Here is a 22188-nt window from a genome sequence, read left to right as displayed (position 1 = left end):
CATTTTCAAAAAGTCAATAGAAGCGTAGGCTATGGCCAATGTCTACAGTAATCATGGGCTGTACATTTTCTAACATTCTTTTGCTTTGTCAATTGGCTGATGAACATTTAGTTAAAAGTGCATTATAGTGGCTTGGAAATACAATGACAATTCTAAAGGAGGCAAAAAAATTGTATGAAAACCTTTTGTCATCATTGTGATGTCGTCAGATAAGACTTCAACTGCAGTATAACGTCAGCCAGCTAGCTACGATTGAGTGGAGAGCACAATATTCTTGCTAACGTTAGCATTGCTAGGTATTTTTTACGAACTTTGCTAGCTAACGTTGATGGTTAATGTTACCATATACAGAAGGGACGAACATGCTCCGGAGTCTTAACTTTCAGAATGGGGTCATAAAAGCGTATAGCCAAAACGGTTCAAATGCTAAAGCCAAATTCATAAGAAGAAATTAAATTAAACATGCCACATTGGCTTCAGAAACCACTCAGTTGGTACCGATAGCTTCTGTTTACCACAGAGAGCGTTTGTTTCTGTCCGTTCGCTTCTACCTTCCTGGCTGGCAAAGTACCAGGATGTTGTCTCTGGTTTTGAATCTGAATACCCTGTGCAAGTGACGCTTCAAAATCAATATCTTATAATAGAAATTCAAAATGATAGAATCTAAATACAATTTCGGTTGGTAGGTTGTTAGGTGACACAACAAACAATGGACACTGCGAGAATTCTACAAAAAAAACGAAATGTGTCCATTTGGTCTTATGTTGTAACATTTGATATGGTGTTTTTTATATTGGATAAAAGTAGAGACTCAGGGCTACAACATGGTATATCCTACACTGCAGTTGAGGAACAACGGGAAAGTAATTATGCTTTGAAAGTTGATAAACTTGTAACCCCACTTTTGAGAAAATGGCCCTTGAAGGTTTTGGTACACCTACTGGAGAGCTCTTCTTTGTCTACATCTATGCAGCATTGTTCACACCCTCTTAAGCCTTAGCCCCCCATCTCTTTAAGGTTTGACATGTGAGGCCATGTGCTAAAGTGAGTAAGGTAGTATAGTAAACAAACAAAGATTGCAAGACTAAAAGTAGTGAAAGTAGTAGCCTACAATAAGGAAAAATTCAAGGTAAAAATATACTTTATCTAGTCCTTCGCCTATATCCTAATCTGACTTTGGTGCAGGCCATGTTGTTCTTCACATTACCGTCTCTGGTAAACACACACTATATCAAATAAAATCTAAGTTTATTTGTCACATGCACAGGATACAGAAGGTGTAAACGGTACAGTGAAATGGTTACTTGCATATTTGCATAGTAGCAATATCAAAAATAGAAAGTGTCGTCCAGATAAAAATATTGTATAAATATTTTCCAATTATTGGATTATGCTTACCCAGACACTAGGGGTGTGCCGAGTAGTCGGACAACACAAGTATTGTAACGGATATGGGCAATTTTCTGGATACGATTATGAACCAAGCTTAGTGGGTAAGAGCGTTGTGCCAGTAACCGAAAGGTCGCTGGTTCTAATCCCTGAGCCGACTAGGTGAAAAATCTGTTGATGTGCCCTTAAGCAGGGCACTTAACCCTAATTACTCCTGTAAGTCGCTCTGGATAAGAGTGTCCGCTAAATGACTAAAATGTAAGTAATTATCTGTGATTGGAAAAAACGTTTTTTTCGGGTGCCAGGAAGCATGTTTCTCATGTGTCAGTCGCAGAGTTTTAAAACCATACTTTACTGTCTTTGAGTCAGTCATGTACGTTGTCTAAATAACTCAACTGGCTAGTATGCCTGTGTGTAAAGAGAAGGCCGGGCTGTACGTTAATCCTGCTGCTCTGATTGGATAGAGTAAAGCTGTATTTCTCAGTCCACTTGCTTCATAATTTCACCAGATCACTTTTCCTTGCATGTTTTTGGTCTGATCATTAAGATTGCTGCTGATGCTACTATGATAAATCACACGGCGAGGATGTTTGTTTAAAACGCTAATGCGCATTCTGACTGAGTGACAGCAAACCTGGCTGTCCGCTGCAAATTGAGGACACACAGACGCACACAGACACACCCACCCCTCTGCGAGCTGCTCCTAATCTGCAGCTTTTTGCAGTGAGAACGTGCAGGGAGGTATTTGATATGACTTCTTTTTATACAGGATTTGTTAATGTCTTTGATATTGTGAGCTGCATGGGATTTGGAGGATGAGGACATTCCATGTATTTATTTCTGTCACTGGTGGGTGCCAGAAGGTATGCGGGCCAGGAAGGATGGGAGACCACTGGTGCTAATCTTAGAAGGAGTACGTGATGGAATATACTGACTAGAGTGCAACACGATACCATATAGGGTGATGCTATTGTGGTTAAGAGTGACACTCAATAATGGTTGGCAACTATTGGATGGAATTAGCTTGCAAAGCAGTATATAAACAGAGATATTTTGTATGCCTTTCATTCAAATGACAATAGGCTACTCACGTACCCCTTGTCATGTGAATCCGGTACTGTAATATTAAATACTTTGTACCAACTCTCCATTTTTTTGATTATGTCAAATTCTGCTTATCTGTGGTAAAGCTGAGCTGTAACGAACGTTTAAAATTCAATAATTTTTTGAGGGGAATAGATGAGTGGTTTTCAAGTATGTAAACATATGTAAGGATACATATTAAATTAATAATAATAATTAGACAATTAATAAATTAGACAAGTGACATGGTGCTATGATTCAAAACAGGGTGTGTTCAGAGTAATGAGTAAAAACAATAGAGGATAAACGAGTGGGCGCAGGACTTCCCTTAATGTGTAAGGCATTATAAAGAGTGAGGGGGCTGTAGTCCCTTAATGTTTAAAGTACATTATAAAAAGATTGGCCGCAGGTATCCCTTAGTGTAGAGATATTATAAAAAGATAGGTTATGGGCCTTTGATGTTTGGTATCATCATACAATAAATATTTTGGTGTGTAGAATCATCATAAAGTTGTTTAGGTTTGACTACCTTGGTGAAGAGAGAATAAGTCCTTTGTGAATTACCAAAATGATCATATTGAATCATGGCACCAATGACTAAATAGAGGAATGAAAAAAAAAAATCAAGGTGGGGATTTGAGTCAAATATTTAATTACTAACATTGCATGAATTAATATATAAATATGGGGAGTAAAATTAGTAGACCTGAATCTGGCAAGACAATCCCAATGGACGATGATAGTGATATACAGTGGGGAAAAAAAGTATTTAGTCAGCCACCAATTGTGTAAGTTCTCCCACTTAAAAAGATGAGAGAGGCCTGTAATTTTCATCATAGGTACACGTCAACTATGACAGACAAATTGAGATTTTTTTCCCCAGAAAATCACATTGTAGGATTTGTAATGAATTTATTTGCAAATTATGGTGGAAAATAAGTATTTGGTCACCTACAAACAAGCAAGATTTCTGGCTCTCACAGACCTGTAACTTCTTCTTTAAGAGGCTCCTCTGTCCTCCACTCGTTACCTGTATTAATAGCACCTGTTTGAACTTGTTATCAGTATAAAAGACACCTGTCCACAACCTCAAACAGTCACACTCCAAACTCCACTATGGCCAAGACCAAAGAGCTGTCAAAGGACACCAGAAACAAAATTGTAGACCTGCACCAGGCTGGGAAGACTGAATCTGCAATAGGTAAGCAGCTTGGTTTGAAGAAATCAACTGTGGGAGCGATTATTAGGAAATGGAAGACATACAAGACCACTGATAATCTCCCTCGATCTGGGGCTCCACGCAAGATCTCACCCCGTGGGGTCAAAATGATCACAAGAACGGTGAGCAAAAATCCCAGAACCACACGGGGGGACCTAGTGAATGACCTGCAGAGAGCTGGGACCAAAGTAACAAAGCCTACCATCAGTAACACACTACGCCGCCAGGGACTCAAATCCTGCAGTGCAAGACGTGTCCCCCTGCTTAAGCCAGTACATGTCCAGGCCCGTCTGAAGTTTGCTAGAGTGCATTTGGATGATCCAGAAGAGGATTGGGAGAATGTCATATGGTCAGATGAAACCAAAATATAACTTTTGGTAAAAACTCAACTTGTCGTGTTTGGAGGACAAAGAATGCTGAGTTGCATCCAAAGAACACCATACCTACTGTGAAGCATGGGGGTGGAAACATCATGCTTTGGGGCTGTTTTTCTGCAAAGGGACCAGGACGACTGATCCGTGTAAAGGAAAGAATGAATGGGGCCATGTATTGTGAGATTTTGAGTGAAAACCTCCTTCCATCAGCAAGGGCATTGAAGATGAAATGTGGCTGGGTCTTTCAGCATGACAATGATCCCAAACACACCGCCCGGGCAACGAAGGAGTGGCTTCGTAAGAAGCATTTCAAGGTCCTGGAGTGGCCTAGCCAGTCTCCAGATCTCAACCCCATAGAAAATCTTTGGAGGGAGTTGAAAGTCTGTGTTGCCCAGCGACAGCCCCAAAACGTCACTGCTCTAGAGGAGATCTGCATGGAGGAATGTATTAAAAAAATACTGGTGGCCCACCTTGGCTACTGATGTCTCCTGCTATATCAACTCCTGTTCCGTATGTGCCCAAACGAAGACACCTTGGAACGCCCCAGCAGGCAAACTAGTTCCTCTCCCAGTGCCTCAGCGACCTTGGTCACACCTGTCCATAGACTTTGTCACCGACCTCCCACGTTCTGACGGCTTCACCACAGTCCTGGGGGTCGTAGATCGGTTCTCCAAATCATGCAGTTTTTTTTTTTACACTAACTGGTCTTCCTTCTGCTCTCCAGGTTGCTGAGGTCCTGGAGGTCCAACAGGTCTTCCGGCATTATGGACTTCCGGAGGACATCGTCTCAGACCGTGGCCCCCAATTCACCTCCCAAGTGTGGAAGGCTTTCCTGGAGAAGATCGGTGCCACGGCCAGCCTCACTTCCGGGTATAGGCCTCAGTCTAATGAGCAGGTGGAGCGCATGAACCAGGAGCTGGGGAGGTTTCTTCGTTGCCACATTCAGGACCGGCAGGGTGAGTGGGCGAGGTTTCTTCCCTCGGTAGAATATGCCCAGAACTCCCTCGTTCACTCCTCCACGGGGCTCACTCCCAGTGCGTCCAGGGGTACCAGCCGGCCCTGGCTCCTTGGACACCCAGCCAGACCAATGTGCCCACTGTCGACGAATGGTTCCCCAGGGCCGGACAGCTCTGGGATGCCGCCCATGTCCATCTCCAGAGGGCCATTTGTCGGCAGAAGGACCAAGCCGACCGCCACCACAGTGAGGCCCCCGTATTCCAGCCTGGTGATCATGTCTGGCTGTCCACTAAAAACCTCCCTCTCCGCCTGCCCTGCAAGAAACTGAGCCCCCGGTTTGTGGGTCCGTTTAAGGTCCTCTGGCGGATAAATTAGGTATCGTACCGGCTGCTCCTTCCCCCTCACTACCGTGTCTCTCCTCAGGCCGGTGGTTCCTGGTCCTCTGGCGGATGCCGTCCCCCAGCCTAATTCGGGACTTCCACCGTCGCCGCCCTGACCGGCCCGCTCCTCATCCTCGGGGTTGTCCTTCTGGTTGGTGACGTCCTGCAGCAGGAGCCGCGCGTCCGGGGGCATGGGGGGGAACATCACTGCTCTAGAGGAGATCTGCATGGAGGAATGGGCCAAAATACCAGCAACAGTGTGTGAAAACCTTGTGAAGACTTACAGAAAACGTTTGACCTGTGTCATTGCCAACAAAGGGTATATAACAAAGTATTGAGAAACTTTTGTTATTGACCAAATACTTATTTTCCACCATAATTTGCAAATAAATTCATTACAAATCCTACAATGTGATTTTCTGGATTTTTTTTCTCAATTTGTCTGTCATAGTTGACGTGTACCTATGATGAAAATTACAGGCCTCTCTCATCTTTTTAAGTGGGAGAACTTGCACAATTGGTGGCTGACTAAATACTTTTTTCCCCCACTGTACAAACATGATAATTTTTCTTGTTGTAGAATTCCTTCTCGCATCTACGTGCTCTCCTCCTCTCATCTTTTCCCTTCAGTGCACAACACATCAGCTGTATGTGACCAGGCAAACCTTCATATCATAATCGCTAACTACTACACGCAGCCTACCTACATCGTCGTAGCTACTAGAACTAACACATTAGTAAACCCGCTACAAACATGCAGTACAGTGTAGGTAGCTAAGCAGATACACTGGCGGGTTCCGGTGGCAATAAATTAATAAAACCAAAACCTTGACTTGGAAGAGTTTCAGTGTTGGATAGCCATAACCAGCTAGCTAACATAGCATTCCTCTGTTTAAGCCGGGTGTTTGAGTAGGCTAAACTATCTAGTTGCATTCCTTAGCTAAGTGAAAGTGAACAAAAAATACTAAATATAGCTAGCTCTCTCTCTTGCTCTCTCTCGCTTCTTCTGAACTTGTTTAAAAAAATTCAACTATTGTCTTTCTCTTTCTTTGAGTCAACTACTCACCATATTTTATGAACTGCAGTGCTAGCTAGCTGTAGCTTATGCTTTCAGTACTAGATTCATTCTCTGATCCTTTGATTGGGTGGACAACATGTCAGTTCATGCTGCAAGAGCTCTGATAGGTCTGATAGGTTGGAGGACGTCCTCTGGAAGCCTCCTAGGTTTTGTATTGAAGTCAATGTACCCAGAGGAGGAAGGAAACTAGCTGTCCTCCAGCTACACCATTACAGAGTGCTGTTGAGGCTATTGTAGACCTTCATTGCAAAAGTGTGTTTTAATCAATTATTTGGTGACGTGAATATATTTAGTATAGTCTTATCTAAAAATGATAACTTTTAATGTTTCACAATTTTTATTATTTATTTTAATTACTGAGGAGGATGGTCCTCCCCTTCCTCCTCTGAGGAGCCTCCACTGTCCAAGAGTCCTGAGAACATGAACGAAATCTGAATACACGTTTTGGGTGGATAGGCAATGGCATGGCGAGAGAGATGGGGTTGTTTGGGAGGGAGTTTAGCCCCTTTGTGGTTCTTCCTGCTATCCCACCTTGGTTGCTCCCTCAGCCGGTGAAAGATCTAGGGATGCTTGAGAGGGTAAAAACTGTTGAGGAAGGAGTAGATTCAGTTGTAAGTGAACATTTAAGAACACAGTACTATGCTTTCTTGAATATATTCACTGATGGATCTAAGGACCCTAAAACAGCGAGGACAGGTGCAGCTTTTAGTGTTCCTGCGTTTAAGGTGGCAGTGACAAAAATGTATCTGTTTACACAATGGAGTTGCTGGCCATACTCTTGGCTGCAGAGTGGGTGGAGGAGATGAGGCCAGACAGGGTAGTTATCTGCTCTGACTCCTGTGCAGCACTGATGAGCTTAAATTAATTTGTGTCTCGAAGCAGAGTGCTTGTATAGGGTGAGACAGAATACTGTACCTAGTTAGCTAGCTGAATAAACTAAGTTAGTCTATTCCTAGAAAACATTGAACCGCTGTAGTTTACAACAATTATAGTTTCTGAGGTGGAAGTTGGGAGAGTTATATTTGGGTGTTGTGGTGAGGGAGGCCCCGCTCTCTCCTTTCCCAGATGTTTAGTTCATTTAATTCCGATCTCCTTTGCATTATTGTAGCCATTTTCTGCAGCCTGTCAACTATGCCTCTGTCTATCCCTGTTCTCTCCTCTCCGCACAGGCTATACAAACGCCTCACACCGCGTGGCTGCTGCCTCTCTAACCTGGTGGTCCCTCCACCCACGTGGAGTTCCAGGTCTCAGGCAGCCTCTGGAACTGCCGTTCTGCTGCCAACAAGGCAGAGTTCATCTCAGCCTATGCTACCCTCCAGTCCCTCGACTTCTTGGCGCTGATGGAAACATGGATTACCACTGAAAACACTGCTACTCCTACTGCTCTCTCCTCGTCTGACCATGTGTTCTCGCATACCCCGAGAGCATCTGGTCAGCGGGGTGGTGGCACAGGAATCCTCATCTCTCCCAAATGGACATTCTCTATTTTTCCCCTGACCCATCTGTCTATCTCCTCATTTGAATTCCATGCTGTCACAGTCACTAGCCCATTTAAGCTTAATATCCTTGTCATCTATCGCCCTCCAGGTTCCCTTGGAGAGTTCATCAATGAGCTTGACGCCTTGATAAGTTCCTTTCCTGAGGATGGCTCACCCCTCACAGTTCTGGGGGACTTCAACCTCCCTACGTCTACCTTTGACTCATTTCTCTCTGCCTCCTTCTTTCCACTCATCTCCTCTTTTGACCTCACCCTCTCACCATCCCCCCCTACTCACAAGGCAGGCAATATGCTTGACCTCATCTTTACTAGATGCTGTTCTTCTACTAATCTCACTGCAACTCCCCTCCATGTCTCCGACCACTACTTTGTATCCTTTTCTCTCTCGCTCTCCTCCAACACTACTCACTCTGCTCCTACTCAGATGGTAATGCGCCGTCGCAACCTTCGCTCTCTCTCTCCCGCTACTCTCTCCTCTTCCATACTATCATCTCTTCCCTCTGCTCAATCCTTCTCCCTCCAATCTCCTGATTCTGCCTCCTCAACCCTCCTCTCCTCCCTTTCTGCATCCTTTGACTCTCTATGTCTCCTATCCTCCCGGCCGGCTCGGTCCTCCCCTCCAGCTCCGTGGCTTGATGACTCATTGCGAGCTCACAGAACAGGGCTCCGGGCAGCCGAGCGGAAATGGAGGAAAACTAGACTCCCTGCGGACCTGGCATCTTTTCACTCCCTCCTCTCTACATTTTCTTCATCTGTTTCTGCTGCTAAGGCCACTTTCTACCACTCTAAATTCCAAGCATCTGCCTCTAACCCTAGGAAGCTCTTTGCCACCTTCTCCTCCCTGCTGAATCCTCCTCCCCCTCCCCCCTCCTCCCTCTCTGTGGATGACTTCGTCAACCATTTTGAAAAGAAGGTTGACGACATCCGATCCTCGTTTGTTAAGTCAAATGACACTGCTGGTCCTGCTCACACTGCCCTACCCTATGCTTTGACTTCTTTCTCCCCTCTCTCTCCAGATAAAATCTTGCGACTTGTGACGGCCGGCCGCCCAATAACCTGCCCGCTTGACCCTATCCCCTCCTCTCTTCTCCAGACCATCTCCGGTGACCTTCTCCCTTAACTCACCTCGCTGATCAACTCATCCTTGACCGCTGGCTATGTCCCTTCCGTCTTCAAGAGAGCGAGAGTTGCACCCCTTCTCAAAAAACCAACACTCGATCCCTCTGTCAACAACTACAGACCAGTATCCCTTCTTTCTTTTCTCTCCAAAACTATTGAGCGTGCCGTCTTTAGCCAACTCTCTTGCTATCTCTCTCAGAATGACCTTCTTGATCCAAACCAGTCAGGTTTCAAGACTGGTCATTCAACTGAGACTGCTCTTCTCTGTGTCACGGAGGCTCTCCGCACTGCTAAAGCTAACTCTCTCTCCTCTGCTCTTGTCCTTCTAGACCTGTCTGCTGCCTTTGATACTGTGAACCATCAGATCCTCCACTCCACCCTCTCCGAGCTGGGCATCTCCGGCGCAGCTCACTCTTGGATTGCGTCCTACCTGACCGGTCGCTCCTACCAAGTGGCGTGGCGAGAAGCTGTCTCCGCACCACATGCTCTCACCACTGGTGTCCCCCAGGGCTCAGTTCTAGGCCCTCTCCTATTCTCGCTATACACCAAGTCACTTGGCTCTGTCATATCCTCACATGGCCTCTCCTATCATTGCTACGCAGACGACACACAACTAATCTTCTCCTTTCCCCCTTCTGATAACCAGGTGGCGAATCACATCTCTGCATGTCTGGCAGACATATCAGTATGCATGACGGATCACCACCTCAAGCTGAACCTTGGCAAGACGGAGCTGCTCTTCCTCCCGGGGAAGGACTGCCCGTTCCATGATCTCGCCATCACGGTTGACAACTCCGTTGTGTCCTCCTCCCAGAGTGCGAAGAGCCTTGGCGTGACCCTGGACAACACCCTGTCGTTCTCCGCTAACATCAAGGCGGTGACCCGATCCTGTAGGTTCATGCTCTACAACATTCAGAGAGTACGACCCTGCCTTACACAGGAAGCGGCACAGGTCCTAATCCAGGCACTTGTCATCTCCCGTCTGGATTACTGCAACTCGCTGTTGGCTGGGCTCCCTGCCTGTGCCATTAAACCCCTACAACTCATCCAGAATGTCGCAGCCCATCTGGTGTTCAACCTTCCCAAGTTCTCTCACGTCACCCAGCTCCTCCGCACACTACACTGGCTTCCAGTTGAAGCTCGCATCTGCTACAAGACCATGGTGCTTGCCTACGGAGCTGTGAGGGGAACGGCACCTCCGTACCTTCAGGCTCTGATCAGTCCCTACACCCAAACGAGGGCATTGCGTTCATCCACCTCTGGCCTGTTGGCTCCCCTACCTCTGCGGAAGCATAGTTCCCGCTCAGCCCAGTCAAAACTGTTCGCTGCTCTGGCACCCCAATGGTGGAACAAGCTCCCTCACGACGCCAGGACAGCGGAGTCACTCACCACCTTCCGGAGACATTTGAAACCCCACCTCTTTAAGGAACACCTGGGATAGGATAAAGTAATCCTTCTAACCCCCCCCTTACCCCCCCAAAAAAAAATAATAATAATAATAATTGTAAAGTGGTTATCCCACTGGCTATAAGGTGAATGCACCAATTTGTAAGTCGCTCTGGATAAAAGCGTCTGCTAAATGACGTAAATGTTATGTATTTGTGATGTTCTTATGGGTACCTGTTCATGTGGGAGTAGAGGGGAATGAGGAGGTGGATGTTCTCTCCAAGCAGGCTTTTAAACATCCTAATGTTGAGATGGAATTGTCAATCAGTAAAGCAGAAGCCAAGGGGTTGATAAAAACAAGTGTTTAAAAACAAATGAAAAGAGTTGTGGAAAAGGGAGGTAAAGGGAAGACACCTGTATAAGATTCAGGAAAAGGTGGGAGCAGGGAGGTCCTCAGGCCGAGAGAGAAGGGAGGAAAGTGGGACACACAAGACTCCATAATACATTGAAATTGGTAGGAAAACATCCTACTGGGAGGTGTGATCATTGTCAGGAGGAGATGGAAACAGTGGAACGCGCTCTATTTCAGTGCCAGCAATATGGGAGGGAAAGGGAGAGATTATTACATTTAAAGTGTAATGGGGTTGAAGAGCCAAGATTAAGTGAACTGCTGGGGAAGTCTTCAGGGGATGTAGTATTTAATTATGTATTTTGTTTCCTTAGGGAGATGAGAATATTAGGTAGGATTTAGTCCTTCCCTGTCTCTGGTGCACACTCCAGTCCAGTTGGTGGCGGTAATGCACCTTAAAGTTGGTTGTCAACCGCCATATAAAATCCACAAGACAGAAAAAGCACCCTGGCCCCCTTGATTCAGAGGCTGATCAAATCAGCAGTGTTGCCAAATTAGCGACGTATCGTTCTTACTCTTCTCAACGACCAGCGTGTGCTGCCGTGGGCTCCACCACCGTCCCAAAGCACACACAGGCGGCCCAGTCCTCGCGCAGCAGTCCCTCCCAGCTGCAGTCAGAGCAGGAGATGTTCACCCCTCCGCGTCCAGACTGCAAATGAATCGCGCATGCGGGAAGCCGCCGCTGGCTGATCCCGCCCTGTCTTACATTCAGGTCGGAAAGTAAATGTAAAACATTTTAAAAAACAAGAATCGACAGAAGAAAGTTCATTTGTAGTTCTAAACATATTTAGGGTGTTTTTTACTCACTTTTTGTCTCTCCCACGACGTTATTCCTCTCTCCTACAGCGTCCATCACAATTACATACACATGGCCAATTATGCAAATTAGGTGATGGCGTCATTTAGCGACTTCTAGCGACTGTTAGGACAGCCAATAGCTACTTTCCTTACTGAGGAGTTGGCAACACTGCAAATCAGGAGGATTTAGCTAGCTAGCTAGCTAGCTAACTAACTAGAAGGTAGTGAAGCTAGCTGAATTTGAGGCCACATATTTTTATTTTGCCTGTGCAGAACATTGTTTGTTAGGTAGCTACTTAGCATTCTGGTGATACATATAACTAACTAACTAACTAGCTAGCATAGCTACCTAACTTATCATAGCAATCCACATCCACGTAATGGCAGGAAACTTGAAAGACAAAGAAGCTTATCAAAGACTGAACTTTCTGTATCAGGTACGTTTTATTGATTTCTAGTATTTTATCGTTAGCTAACTGATTTGCTCAGATAGTGGTTTCATGTGATATTGATTTCTTGCAGGCTGCACACTGTGTTTTGTCTCAAACCCCTGAGAATGTGGAATTAGCTCGTTTTTACTGCTTCACTCAGAAGACCATCGCTAAACGTTTGGTGCTGAGACAGTGAGTAGACTATAACAATATCATAGGAACTCTTCTAAGAAAAAATATGCTCTTACATTTGCATCAATGAAGGTTTCAACTTTCATGTCATGTCAAGAATACATGACAGAAATGATCAGTTTGAAACGTCTGCTAAAATGATAACTAGGGCATGACTAGAATGTTACTGACATCTTTATAGAGACCCCTCAGTGAAAAGAACATTATGTAAGAAGTGCTGCTCTTTGCTGGTTCCAGGATTAACTGCCACAGCCAGACAGAGAAGTAAGTATATAACTAAATAGAAGGCTAATCAGCCACCTAATCAAAGCCAACACATTGTTGCTGGCTATTTATTTGTCATTCTAGTCCTTTTCAATACAAACACAGATGAAAACAGAGTTATGGTTGTATCTAGCAGTTGGAAACATTCGTATCATCCTCCTCTCAGGATGAGATTTTGAAAGTACTGAGTGGAAGTCCAATGTCATTACATCTAACCCATGCTTTATTCTCTTAAGGGACTAAGCACAGAAACCGCATGACAGTGCTGCAATGTCTAAGCTGTGGGCAGAGCAAGAGGTTCCTTAACAATCCGGAGCATCGCCTGTGGGTGGATCAGCCTGAGGCCCAGCTGGAGAACCAATCACAGCCAGGTGAGGTTACCCTGGGATAACTCAACTACATTGTAGTTATGGTTCATATTGGGGGGATGCGGGACAATTAAGTACTGTCATTCATATGTGAATTAGAGTTTTTAATAGTCTGACCGCGTGTCGGATGCCTTCTCAAATCCCCCTGAATAGTCTTGTACGCATGGCACCGGTATAGATTGCATGTTGGCTATGTGGAGAAAGACTCAGGAGTCGGGAGCTTGGGCTGTTATTTCCGACGCAGGTGTATTAAAATTCAGCTTCACATTTGTTAAATTTTCCTCTCAAAAGTTAGCTGTTTCTTTATGCCATTTTTCATCCATCTCAGAGGGAGGCCATGCTGTTTAACTTTTGTTTTGCAGAACAAGGTCACTCCAGTAAAGAGTTGCAGAAGGAGAAAGCTGATGGACCCGTATCTCAGAAATCCTCTACAGGGCCTTCCTCTACCCAGCACCAGGTGTCTCCATCCAAGCCCAAAACCTGAGCCCTGTGGCCTATGTAGCCTATTCACAACTGGACATAGCTTCTTGTGTGGGTGGCATTGACACATATTTTCAACAATTCCAGATTTCTTTTATTATGAGCATATTTTTATTTTTTATTTTTTGATGGTGACAACCTATTAGCATTACATCAGTGGTATTTCTGTAACGGATTATGATTGTAATGGTTGAGGTTGGTAAAAATGCAAAAAATGGATGGATTGAGTTTTGTGTATACCTCAACTTGTTCACAATGTACAGTAAGTTCAGAAACGACAACCAATGTTTACATTTTTTTTAAATAAACATGTTTATTTAAAATAGTTATTTTCAATTGATGTATTACTTCTGAAAGAACACAGGTTGTACATGAGAGATAGATTGTATCATAATTGGCTGTTGAATATAATGCTATGTGCATAATGAAATATCCCAATAAGAACGAAATTGAGCAGTGTATTCACTTTTTTTTTTTATCTCCCTCCCCCTTTGGCAACCGGAAGCGGGTCTTCTGGGAATACAGCAGGTTCTTGGTAAAAATCCTGGGGATGTGGCCCATGTACAGGAGAAGGGCAAGGGTCATTCCTGAAGAGAGGATATCTGTATTACCAGCTTGATAAGCAGTTATGCTTCATTGTCAAGCATAAAGCCTTTTTTATCAGGGGTTTGTATGTAACAGTTTATTTTTTTACTTACCAATAATGGGCCCAAGCCAGTAGACCACTGAGTACTCCGTAAAGGTGAACCCAGGACAGTAGAAGGTAAGGCCATAGGCCAGGGAGGGGTTCAGGAAAGCCGAGGTATAATCACTGGCTGAAATACAAAGAAAGATGAGTTCTCCGATCATGAACTTAATGCAGCAATCGTCTGCAAAACAGGTTTTTCTCTGATGCACAGATATAGCACAAAGAAAACAGCATATAGGCCTATGCAACTTTAATGATGATCTCTTTACTGAAATCTCTAGGTTAGACGCATGATGATTGTCATCATGGGCTACTTGCCTGCATGAGAGAAGAAGGTGAGCACAGCTGCAACGAGAGGAACCCGAATCAGCGCAGAGCGACATTTCAGGCTGATGTATATCAGATAAAAGATGAATGCACACACACACTCAGAAAAGACCCCCTGCACTAGGGAGACACGCAGGGCTGTGCTGCACTCCCTTGACATCAGGTTCTTAATCATGTGCATGTCATTGAGCTCCAGGGCCCAGTAGTAGCCAGCCGCAAGCAGGGCCAGGTGTGCCCCCAGGAACTGAGCAGCCAGAGCCAGCAGAGTGGGCAGAGTATGGGTCTCCAGCAGCAGGAAATTCATCAGAGTCAGGGAGGGGTTTCCAGTGGCTCCAGCACAGATCACACCATGAGTCAGCAGCACCAAAAACAGTATGGTTAGAGTCACATCCGGACCCAGTCCTCCTGCCCACTCGCCCACCTCTATAATGGTCTGCACCTCCAGCCTGCATGCCACCAGCACAAATGAGGCCGGAAACTCTGCTGCAACGCTCAAACGAGGCCATTTTCTGAAAAATACTGTAAAAGCTCCACCAAACGCCACAACAGCGAGAAAGTAACCAAGGGAGACATTGAGTCCAGACATAGTTAGGTTTACATATGCTACTACACCTTGCTGGTTCTGCTCACACAATGTATAACTTGTTGCTCAGCTTGCTGTCTGTGTGATTGTGACAACGTGGCATTTGGAGAAGCGTTTTTCTTATCACAGAAACACCAGCTTTTCATCTCACACCACCTGCCAAAATACACACTTCCCTTTTCAAGGTCAGGGAAGTGGCTTTGCCCCATTGATAAGGGCAATGGACTACTGTAACTTAAACCAAATATATAGTTTATTGACACCAAGAAAAAAAGTAATATTACCTGGTCTGATCCCACTAAAGAATATACCTTACTGTGATTCAGTTTCTCTCCTCTTCTTACCTATGTGTATTAGTCTCAGGCCCAGACCCTAGGCAACTAAATCGGAACATTGAAACATTGTGGGAGGCAATCCGGATGTTTAGTAGAGACTGTGTATTGGTTGACTGATGACTGTACAGTATCAGTAAGCTTATTTTCTTGGACCATTCTCACATGAAATTGGCTTCTTAGCTATTTCATGTGATTCTTATTTATTTAGCTACTTATTATATTTATTCTGCCATATGTCAATCTATGTTCATTTGACATTTTAGTCATTTAGCAGACCAATGCAGACACTCTTATCCAGAGCGACTTACAATATAGGGAGTGCATACATTTTCATACTTTTTCATTCTCTTCAGCCTAATCCTCCTTAACCCTTATCTAACCCTGTACTTACAGGAATAATTGCATTGTAATATAAGGGCACCTTTAAGGTCCGTGCTATCCGGGACCCAGTGGTGGAAAAAGTACTAAATTTTCACACTTGAGTAAAAGTAAAGATACTAAGTAAAAGTAAATTACTCTAAGTAGTGATTTACTGTAGTGGCCTAAATCACTTTTTCCGTATCACTTACAAAACTATATCTATTTCTACAGAGGGTTTTTCAACTGGATGCAATGGAAAGACCTCATCAATACATCTACATGGATGAAGCTGGGTTTAATCTCACCAGAAGGAGAGGCCGTAATGTGATTGGCCATCGGGCCATTGTTGGTGTTCCTGGGCAGCGTGGTGGCAATGTCACATTATGTGCTGCCATCAGCAATCATGGGGTTGTCCACCATCATGCCAACCTGGGGCCCTACAACACTCACCAGCTCCTCATTTTCCTCAATCACATGCGAGATGCTTTGTTAGGGCAGCAGGATGAGCATCCCATCTATGTTGTTGTTTGGGACAATGTGAGTTTTCACAGAGCCCTCCAGGTTAGAGAGTGGTACAATATGAACCAAGGTTTTATCAATCTTTGCCTTCCACCGTACTCCCCTTTCCTAAACCCCATTGAGGAATTATTCTCCTCATGGCGGTGGAAGGTATATGAACGCCAACCTTACACCAGGGTAAATCTCCTGCAAGCCATGGGACTTGCCTGTGGTGACATAGGTGTGGAGGCATGCCAAGCCTGGATACGGCATGCCAGGGTTTTTCCCCCGTTGCCTGGCCAGACAAAATGTGGCCTGTGATGTGGATGAAGTCCTGTGGCCTGACCCAGTACGGAGACATGATGCTGTGGCTGAGTAATGCACTTATTTGTATATTTTTGTACTTTATTTTTACATGGGCTTACTGTACACAAGTGGAAAACGCATAAGATTTCTGTTTGTTTTTACAAGTGCTACATGTAAATGCACAAGATTTCTGTTTTGTCTTTTTGTACAAGTGCTAAATGCACAGTTTTTTTTTTTTTGCAACATGCATTTAGCCTACAGTGAACAATAAACATTTATTTCTCCAGCTTCATGTCCTGAGCATTGTGTTTTCTATTTTTCTACGTAGTGTTTAGTGACTGTTCAGAAGTGTTTTTTATTTTGATTGACTCGGGGCACGATTTGACAACATAGTTCAGTTTTGAGCACAGATTGAACTGTTTTGAGGTGAAAGTTTGGTTTTGCAAGAAGAGTCTGAGGTTTTGTGAATGTAGCTTGAAAATTGGGTTTTGTGTTCACAGTTAAGAGAAAAGGAGAGCAGCTTTCAAGAAATGTGTCTTAGCAATCGAGAAAAACTGTAAGTAAAACAGATGGCACAGTTTTCTTGTTTTTTAAATTTTCGATTAGCCAGGGGCACACTCCAACACTCAGACATAATTTGCAAACGAAGCATTTGTGTTTAGTGAGTCCGCCAGATCAGAGGCAGTAGGGATGACCACAGATGTTCTCTTGATAAGTGTGTGAATTAGACCATTTTCCTGTCAAAATGTAACGAGTACTTTTGGGTGTCAGGGAAAATGTATGGTGTAAAAAGTACATTATTTTCTTTAGGAATGTAGTGAAGTAAAAGTTGTCAAAAATATAAATAGTAAAGTAGAGATACCCCAAAAAACTACTTAAGTAGTACTTTCAAGTATTTTTACTTAAGTACTTTACACCACTGCTGGGAACCTTGGGAAGTCCCTACAGTACCCATTGAAGTTTAAATGTAAAATGGTTAAGGTTAGTGTTATGGTTAAGGTTAGGGACCTCCCAAGGATCCCGGATAGCACTGACCGTAATGTTAAGGCGTGTAACCAAAGTGGCTGACTTATTCATAGACACTTGTTGCCCCCCTTCTTGTATAATTAAATTGTCAGAACAATTTGGACGTGTTACTGGTTCAGACCATTCCATCTTTTTAAAGGGGGAGTACATCTGCCGGTTGGAGCGTCGTTGCCGCAGTAGGCAGCTCGTCAGTCTCATATTCTGAATGTCGTGAGTTCGAGCCTCACACGGGGCAGATGCTTTGCATAGCTATGGTCTGGCTTTATTGAGATCTTAATTTATTATTTCACCTATGAATGCGAGCACAAGTTAATACATCGATAAATATGATATCAATCCTTGAGGTTACGGCATGGCAGAACTGTTTTTACAACTTTAATTCCACTTAAGACCACACGGTGGGCTTAGTGTTCCATTTTAGATAAACCGCTGCAGGCTAGACATGCATATATACAGTGCATTCGGAAAGCATTCAGACCCCTTAAATGTTTCCGCATTTTGTTACGTTACAGCCTTATTCTAAAATTGATTAAATAAATAAAAATCATCATCACTCTACACACATAACGACAAAGCAAAAACAGGTTTTTAGACATTTTTGCAAAAATATAATAAAATAACAGAAATACCTTATTTACACAAGTATTCAGACCCTTTGCTATGAGACTCGAAATTGAACTCAGGTGCATGCTGTTTCCATTTATCATCCTTGAGCTGTTTCTACAACTTGATTGGAGTACACCTGTGGTAAATTCAATTGATTGGACATGATTTGGAAAGGCACACACCTGTCTATATAAGGTCCCACAGTTGACAGTGCATGTCAGAGCAAAAACCAAGCCATGAGGTCGATGGAATTGTCCGTAGAGCTCAGAGACAGGATTGTGTCGAGGCACAGATTTGGGAAAGGGTACCAAAAAATGTCTGCAGCATTGAAGGTCCCCAAGAACACAGTGGCCTCCATCATTCTTAAATGGAAGAAGTTTGGAACCACCAAGACTCTTCCAAAAGCTGTCCGCTCGGCCAAACTGAGCAATCGGGGAAGAAGGGCCTTCGTCAGGGAGGTGATCAAGAACCCAATGGTCACTCTGACAGAGCTCCAGAGTTCTTCTGTGGAGATGGGAGAACCTTCCAGAAGGACAACCATCTCTGCAGCACTCCACCAATCAGGCCTTTATGGTAGAGTGGCCAGACGGAAGCCACTCCTCAGTACATGAAAGCCCACTTGTAGTTTGCCAAAAGGCACCTAAAAGACTCTCAGATCATGAGAAACAAGATTCTCTGGTCTGATGAAGCCAAGATTGAACTCTTTGGCCTGAATGCCAAGCGTCACGTCTGGAGGAAACCTGGAACCATCCCTACGGTGAAGAATGGTGGTGGTAGCATCATGCTGTAGGGATGTTTTGCAGTGGCAGGGACTGGGAGACTAGTCAGGTTTGAGGCAAAGATGAACGAAGCAAAGTACAGAGAGATCCTTGATGAAAACCTGCTCCAGGGCGCTCAGGACCTCAGACTGGGTTGATGGTTCACCTTCGAACAGGACAACAAACCCTAAGCACACAGCCAAGACAACGCAGGAGTGGCTTCGGGGACAAGTCTCTGAATGTCCTTGAGTGGCACAGCCAGACCCCAGACTTTAACCCTATCGAACATCTCTGGAGAGACCTGAAAATAGCTGTGCAGCAACGCTCCCCGTCCAACCTGACAGATCTTGAGAGGATCTGCAGAGATGAATGGGAGAAACTCCCCAAATATAGGTGTGCCAAGTTTGTAGCGTCATACCCAAGAAGACTCGAGGCTGTAATCGCTGCCAAAGGTGCTTCAACAAAGTACTGAGTAAAGGGTTTGAATACTTATGTAAATGTCATATTTCAGTTTTCATTTTATTTATAACTTTGTTAAAATGTCTATCGTGTGTAGATTGATGAGGGGGGAAACAATTGAATCCATTTTAGAATAAGGCTGTAATGTAACAAAATGTGGAAAAAGACCAGGGGTCTGAATACTTTCCGGAAGCACTGTGTTGGTCCCATGTTTCATGAGCTGAAATGATCCCAGAAATTTTCCAAATGCTAGAAATACGTATTTCTGTCAAATCTTGTTCACACATTTGTTTACATCCCTGTTAGTGACCATCTCCTTTTCCAAGATAATCCATCCACCTGACAGGTGTGGCATATCAAGAAGCTGATTAAACAGCATGATCATTACACAGGTGCACCTTTTGCTAGGGACAATAAAAGGCTGCTCTAAAATGCGTAATTTTGTCACACAACACAATGCCACAGAATTCTCACGTTTTTAGGGAGTGTGCTATTGGCACGCTGACTGCAGTAATGTGCACCAGAGCTGTTGCCAGATAATTTAATGTTCATTTCTATATCATAAGCCGTCTCCAACGTCGTTTTAGAGAATTTGGCAGTACATCTAACTGGCTTCACAACTGCAGATCATGTGTATCCATGCCAGCCCAGGACCTCCACATCTGGCTTCTTCACCTGCGGTATCGTCTGAGACCAGCCACCCGGACAGCTGATGAAACCGAGGAGTATTTCTGTCTGTAATAAAGACCTTTTGTGGGGGAAAACTCATTCTGATTGGCTGGGCCTGGCTGCCCAGTGGGTGGGCCTATGCCCTCCCAGCCCCACCCATGGCTGCGTCCCTGCCCAGTCATGTGAAATCCATAGATTAGGGCCTAATGAATTTATTTAAATTGACTGATTTCCTTATATGAACTGTAACTCACTAAAATTGTTGAAATTGTTGCACGTTGCGTTTATATTTTTGTTCAGTATGTCAATCATTATGACTATAAATTGTGTAATTAGAAAAACTAGTTATTATAACTCCAATTGTTGTGTAATTGTTTTAAATGATCGCACAATGATTCGCCAAAACCTACGAACAAAGAACCCAATAGGCCTACAGTGCCTTCAGAAAGTATTCACACCCCTTTACTTTTTCCACGTTTTGTCGTGTTACAAAGTGGGTTTAAAATGGAATTAATTGTAATTTTTTGTCAACAATTTCTTTAAACATTTAATTGAAAATAAAACACTAGTATATTTTAATTAGATCATTATTCAAACCCCTGAGTCACTACATGTTAGAATCACCTTTGGCAGTGATTACAGCTGTGAGTCTTTCTGGGTAAATCTCTAAAAGCTTTGCAAACCTGGATTGTACAATATTTGCCCATTATTATTTTCAAAATTCTTCAAGCTCTGTCAAGTTGGTTGTTGATCATTGCTAGTCAGCCATTTTCAAGTCTTGCCATAGATTGTCAAGCCGATTTAAGTCAAAACTGTAACTAGGCCACTCAGGAACGTTCAATGTGGTCTTGGTAGGTAACTCCAGTGTATATTTGGCATCGCGTTTTAGGTTACTGTCCTGCTGAAAGTTGGATTTGTCTCCCAGTGTCTGTTGGACAGCAGACTGATCCAGGTTTTTCTCTAGGACTTTGCTCTATTCCTTTTATTTTTATCCTAAAAAACTCCCTAGTCCTTGCCGATGACAAGCATACCCATAACATGATGCAGCCACCAGCATGCTTGAAAATATGTAGCGTGATACTCAGTGATGTGTTGTGTTGGATTTGTCTCAAACATAATGCTTTGTATTTAGGACAAAAAGTTTATTTATTTGCCAATTTTTTTTGCAGTATTACTTTAGTGCCTTATTGCAAACAGGATGCATGTTTTTGAATATTTTTATTCTGTACAGGCTTCCTTCTTTTCAGTCTGTCTTTTAGGTTAGTAATGTGGAGTAACTACAATGTTGTTGATGCATCCTCAGTTTTCTCCTATCACAGCCATTTAACTCTGTAACTGTTTTAAAATCACCATTGGCCTCATGGTGAAATCCCTGAGCGGTTTCCTTCCTCTCTGTTAACTGAGTTAGGAAGAACGCTTGTATCTTTGTAGTGACTGGGTGTATCATCCAAAGTGTAATTAATAACTTCACCATACTCAAAGGGATATTCAATGTCTGCTTACCAATAGGTGCACTTATTTTCGAGGCTTTGGAAAACCTCCCTAGTCTTTGTCGTTGAATCTGTGCTTGAAATTCACTGCTCGACTGAGAGACCTTGCAGATAATTGTATGTGTGGGGTAAAGAGATGGGGTAGTCATTCAACAATCATGTTAAACACCATTATTGCACACAGAGTGCAATTTATTATGTGCCTTGTAAGCATATTTTTACTCCTGACCTTATTTAGGCTTGCCATAACAAAGGTGTTGAATACTTATTGACTCAAGAGATTTCAGCTTTTCATTTGTTATTCATTTGTAACAATTTCTAAAAACATAATTCCACTTTGACATTATGAGGTATTGTGTGTAGATCAGTGACACAAAATCAAAATTTTATAAATTTTAAATTCAGGCTGTAACACAACAAAAAGTGGGAAAAGTCAAGGGGTGTGAATACTTTCTGAAAACACTATATCATCAAGGTCAGGAATGTTTTTTTATTAGCTGTCTTGTGTGTGATGTTTCAGACCGAGAATTTCAATAGTGTAGGTTGGTTTGCACGGTGTGTATGTGTGCGTGTGTGATATATATATATATATATATATATATATATATATATATATACAGAGAGAGCGAGAGAGAGAGAGAGAGGGAGAGAGAGAGAG

The 22188-nt window shown here is 43.6% G+C and overlaps 2 protein-coding genes across 2 annotated transcripts; one reads left to right on the top strand and one right to left on the bottom strand.

The window, feature by feature from the left end:
• Positions 1-11850: 11850 nt before the first annotated feature.
• On the top strand, positions 11851-13512 carry rpp21 (ribonuclease P 21 subunit). Its single transcript, XM_041839379.1, has 5 exons — positions 11851-12127; positions 12213-12313; positions 12495-12577; positions 12814-12948; positions 13308-13512. Exons 1-5 carry the CDS (start codon positions 12071-12073, stop codon positions 13427-13429), a joined length of 498 nt encoding a protein of 165 aa, XP_041695313.1. The 5' UTR covers positions 11851-12070; the 3' UTR covers positions 13430-13512.
• A 48-nt stretch (positions 13513-13560) lies between these two features.
• Positions 13561-15131, bottom strand: aqp12 (aquaporin 12). The gene is made up of 3 exons (XM_041839378.2): positions 14432-15131; positions 14124-14240; positions 13561-14012 (listed from the first exon to the last, which is right to left on the bottom strand). Exons 1-3 carry the CDS (start codon positions 15024-15026, stop codon positions 13888-13890), a joined length of 837 nt encoding a protein of 278 aa, XP_041695312.2. The 5' UTR covers positions 15027-15131; the 3' UTR covers positions 13561-13887.
• Between the last annotated feature and the right edge of the window lie 7057 nt (positions 15132-22188).

Source organism: Coregonus clupeaformis, chromosome 20 (genome assembly GCF_020615455.1).
Source record: "Coregonus clupeaformis isolate EN_2021a chromosome 20, ASM2061545v1, whole genome shotgun sequence".
NCBI lineage: Eukaryota > Metazoa > Chordata > Actinopteri > Salmoniformes > Salmonidae > Coregonus > Coregonus clupeaformis.
This window is presented reverse-complemented; position numbering and strand designations above follow the sequence as displayed.